Genomic DNA, 4,551 nt, shown 5'->3' with positions numbered 1-4,551 from the left:
GCGTTACCATCCGCTCTGACCCCATTCTTGGGAGGGTGGAATATAAGCCGAAATTAAAAAAAGAAATAATAAATAAAATAAATAAATTTATTGTTTTTTTAATTTATATTCTGCTCTTCTGTCCGATTGGACTCAAAGCGGCTTTTCATATTGCTCCTCCACTCAGTCCTCACAACTGCAGCCTTGTGGAGAGAGGTCAGACTGTGAGATTGTGATGGGCCCATGATCAATGCTCCCTCTAAGCTGTGGTGTCTTGTGAGCAAAACTTCTACTTTGGGAGCCGCTGGCATTAAAGTTGTGAGCCAGCCATTTGGCTGCTGCATAAATCAGTTTGCTCTGGTGCCCTCCTTCCTGAGCTGAGACGAAAATCTGCGAGTTGGAGGCTAAAAAACTATGAGCTGGCTCACACTAACTCAGCTGAGAGGGAACACTGCCCACGCTCACCTGGCAGGCTTCCATGGTGGAACGAGGGATCTGAACCTGGTTCTTCCAGGTCCTCATCTGACACTTGAGCCAGGACATCACCACAGCCCTCAGCTCGCATGCATTGATGCCCGGCAGGGCAAATGTTGGGTCCCCGGGGCCACTGCAAATTGGGAAAACAGCTCAGGAGGGAAATCTTAAGCCCCCTGTTCCCATGGTCCCAATCCAAACTGAGCCAGTGTATGCCTGGGAAGCAAATCCCCGGCACAAAACTCCCAGCCTGCGCCTGCCAGCAATCCTTGTGTTGACTCCGTGGACTTTCTGATGTGAGACCAGGCTGCAGTCGGCATGTGCCCCTTAGAGCCCTAAAGGGCACTCTGCCATTGACGGGCATTTATTTTATTTTATTTACACCCCGCCCTCCCCGCCAGGGCAGGCTCAGGGTGGCTCACATATATGCAATAGCTAAAAACAGCAATATAACAAAAGCATTAAATCCTAAAAACAACGACATAAGGTGCTAATCACCATTTAAGTAACGATGGCAAATGCCATATCCTGTATGGCAAAGTGAATATTTATGGCTTTGACCGTTGAGTGTTGTGATTATAGTTGTGTCCCGCTTTTCCTGCAAGGGGGGGGAGGCAATTCTCCCTCTAAGCTGTGGAGTCTTGTGAGCAAAAGTTCTACTTTATGAGCTACTGGCATTAAAGTTGTGAGCAATTCGGCTACTGCATAAATGAGTTTGCTCTAGAGCCATCCCTTCCTGAGCTGAGACAAAAATGTGTGAGCCAGAGGCTAAAAACCTGTGAGCTACCTCACACAAATTCAGCTTAGAGGGAACACCGCCTAGGGCCCATTCTGTTTATCCTTACAACAGAAAGACAGTGACTAGACCAGGGGTGGCCAAACTTGCCTGATGTAAGAGCCACATAGAATAAACGTCAGACGTTTGAGAGCCGAAAAGACATGAACAAATATTACACGTTTTTACTGGGAAATATGCAGATTTGCTTTTTATTAACATGAAATGAGACTGCCAAAAATAATAACAAAAGCGGTAAAAGCAGATATTGATGATGAGGAATTTCAGACAGACGATATAATCCAGAAGAGGAACGGTTCCCAAACGGTTTCTGGTCTGTCATTTCAGACAGAACCGTTTTAGAACCGGTTCCCTACCGGAATATATTTGTAATTTCACACACAAACACTTCTGTCCCGTTTAGGAAATGGGGCTGAAGTGTTTTACCTGTCAGCCGCTTCCAAGTAGTCTTCAGTTTCCTCTCCCGGTTCCGATGCGCTTTTTCCCTGCCGTTTTTCGCTCGTGCAGGCGATTGGCTTTAAAAAAAATGTTTGCTTTATAGTGTTATAACGCTATAACACTGTACCTGTCAGCCGCTTCCAAGTAGTCTTCAGTTTCCTCTCCCGGTTCCGATGCACTTTTTCCCTGCCGTTTTTCGCTCGTGCGGGCGATCGGCTTTAAAAAAAATGTTTGCTTTATAGCGTTATAGCGTTATAACACTATAACGCTGTGATGCAACAGTGTTATGTTATAGCGCTATAGCACTATAAAGTGAACATTAAAAAAAAGCTGGAGATCGCCTGCGTGGGCGGAAAAGGCTGTGCAGTCTGAAATGGCAAATCGGTTCAGATCCAGCTCTTTACCGGAAGGGGAAAGCCATGTGTAAAATGGCAGCCCTTTACCGGTTTACTCCACAAAGGATCAAAAACGGCTTCAAACCAGCTTAAAAAGGGTAATGTGAAATTCCTTGATGATATTTATTTGTCCAATGATATTTGTTTGCTAATGATCTTCAGCTTCCCCAGCCGCCCTGCCGGGAGCCGCACAATAGGTGTGCAAGAGCCCCATGCGGCTCCCGAGCCACGGTTTGGCCACCCCTGGACTAGGCCAACTGTCAGGATCCACAGCCAAACAAAGACGTACACGCTTGTCATAAGGTTACACTTTAATGTAAGAGCTATAGAGGCAGTAACATCAGTACTGTTAGGAATGGCTACTTTCCTACAAGCATAAAGGGATATAGGGCATTCGTACACACCCCCACATTCACACTCCTAGGCCAATCGGCCTGACTCCCGTGCATGGGAGAATGGGGCCCCAGGCCGTTACAGCCAAAGCTGGGAATCAAAACCTATTCCACGGGTAATCCATGGGGAGACGCTACATAGACAGCTAGCTAGCAAGGTCATAGATAAGCAGGGACAAAGGAATGCGGCATCAGTTGGTACACAGGTCAAGCAGCTGCACTCTCGCCCATAAACCTCATGGCAGCACAGCTGACACCGACGCCATCAAGCAGGGCTTTGGACCTGAGCTTCCCTCCTCAAGCCCCACACCCTGGCCAGTCTGCCCATGCAGCACTTGGCAACTGAGATTACGGTGCTGCAGCGGGTTAGCCAGAGTCTCTGTCCTCTGCCAGTCACTGGCTGCCTTGAGCCCCTCTGGCCCTGGATTGCTTGGGGAGAGGAAGCCTCCTTGGGCGTCCCCCTCTGTGGCGTCCGTGCTGGGCCTCACCGCCCTTCTGTGGCCGCTCTCTTCCCAGGCACGTACTTCACTCACGAAGCCAAAGGAGCTGACGATGCGGCAGACGCAGACACAGCTATCATCAACGCCGAAGGCGGCCAGAACAACTCGGAAGAGAAGAAGGAGTACTTCATCTAGATCCGCCTTGGTTTCCATGAGGTGTCCAACTGCGGACAGTCGCTGGCCCCGCGCGTAGAAGATCAAGACAGTGATGTTGGAAGTTGCTACCAGCTTAACAGCATTTTGCTTTGTCTCTGTCTTTTTCTTTCTTTCTCTCTTTTTTTTTTGTTCCCTTCCAGTGCTGTTTTATTTTATTTTTAAATGGATGGATGAGTGGATGGACGGATGGAGCAGTGTGTGGGACTGTGTGCAAGTCCGGGATTTCCTATGTGAAAGTGTTCTTTGTAAAGTACACTCTGCTGGTCGACACCTCAGATTATTTGGGTTTTTTTTAATTCTCTGGCCAAGTCCAACTTGGATTTAGTTTATTTCCATCATTTGCAGAAAATTCTGTGCCTTGTTTTATTTCTTGTTTCATGGGGAAGGGGGGGAGCAGGGGGGTCCTCTCGGGTTTTGTTTTTTTTCCCCTTTCCTAGCCTCTCTTGGAATTGCCTGCTGGGATCCCTTGCAAATAGGGGTTTTTTTTCTTTTTCCTTCGTTTGTTTGTTTTTTTTTTTAAAGGGGGGGAAAACCTCCTGGGTTGTTTTTATGTTGTTGTTGCTGTTTGAAATTGTTGTCATCAAAGGAGAACCAGCACACCTTAGATTTTCATCGTTTGGAATTCAGTGTGTTCATAATCCATTCGACTCCCTTGTCATGAAAGCTTTGGACAAACAAACTTTTCGAGGAGAGTGGTTTGCGGCTGCCCACGTGTCCCACCGCAGCAAAGACCAGGACGTGGGCTGAAAAGTCGAGAGCGTGCCTCTGCTTCCTACCGAGAGATGCAGCCGTGCCGGGTTACCTGCAGGCAAAGTGCACCCCAAGGAAATGGAGCTTGTCTGGTTTTGTGTCTGTAAACTCCAGTTATGCCGCGCACCCCCCCTCCTCCTCCTCTCTGGACAAAAGCTGGTCTGGACGGGATCTTCCCAGGCTTAGTCCTAAACAGCCCTGACAGATGAGGGCTGCTCCTCGCACGTGAGCAGGCGGATCTGAATCCTCGCAGGAGGGGTGGGGTGGGGAGCGCTGAAGTTCTGCTCTAATTATTTCTGTTCCAAACGATCCCGTCAATGGCTCCCAATTGGCCTTGCATCTCTGTAATTTCCTGGAAACGGGGGTGGGGGAGGAACCACCGTTGTGATGTGAACAGACTGTGAATGAGCCAGATTCTCTGTTTCGCCTCTTGCTTTAGCCTTTCTTCCCTGTTGTTGTTTTGCTAAAGAGGGGGGGGAGGCTGTGAAGATTGCAGCCCGCAAGTACAGTGCATTGCAGGTATTTGTCGTGCTGAGCCTCCGGCCAGAGACTGTGTGAAATGTTTTTCCTTCTTTTGGGTTTGGCTTGACAAAAGGCAGGAGGGGGAGGGCGGGGAAGCGGGGGTGTTTTTTCGTGCAGGACTGCCCTGCGGGAAAGGTCAGGGCAGAAGC

At 48.7% G+C, this 4,551-nt stretch overlaps 1 protein-coding gene across 1 annotated transcript in view; it reads left to right on the top strand.

The window, feature by feature from the left end:
* The window catches only part of LOC107106874 (cell adhesion molecule 1-like), a 180,110-nt gene extending 176,585 nt beyond the window's left edge, over positions 1-3,525 (top strand). Inside the window, exon 13 of the mRNA XM_015407089.1 lies at positions 2,991-3,525. Within this exon, the coding sequence (XP_015262575.1) occupies positions 2,991-3,109 (119 nt within the window). The 3' untranslated portion in view covers positions 3,110-3,525. The remainder of the gene's footprint in view (positions 1-2,990) is intronic.
* The last annotated feature ends 1,026 nt before the right edge of the window (positions 3,526-4,551 follow it).

The sequence above is a fragment of the Gekko japonicus genome, unplaced genomic scaffold, assembly GCF_001447785.1.
Source record: "Gekko japonicus isolate JY-2015 unplaced genomic scaffold, Gekko_japonicus_V1.1 scaffold2603, whole genome shotgun sequence".
Taxonomy (NCBI): Eukaryota; Metazoa; Chordata; class Lepidosauria; order Squamata; family Gekkonidae; genus Gekko; species Gekko japonicus.
Note: the sequence above shows the minus strand (reverse complement) of the source record. Positions and strands in the feature narration are given on the sequence as shown.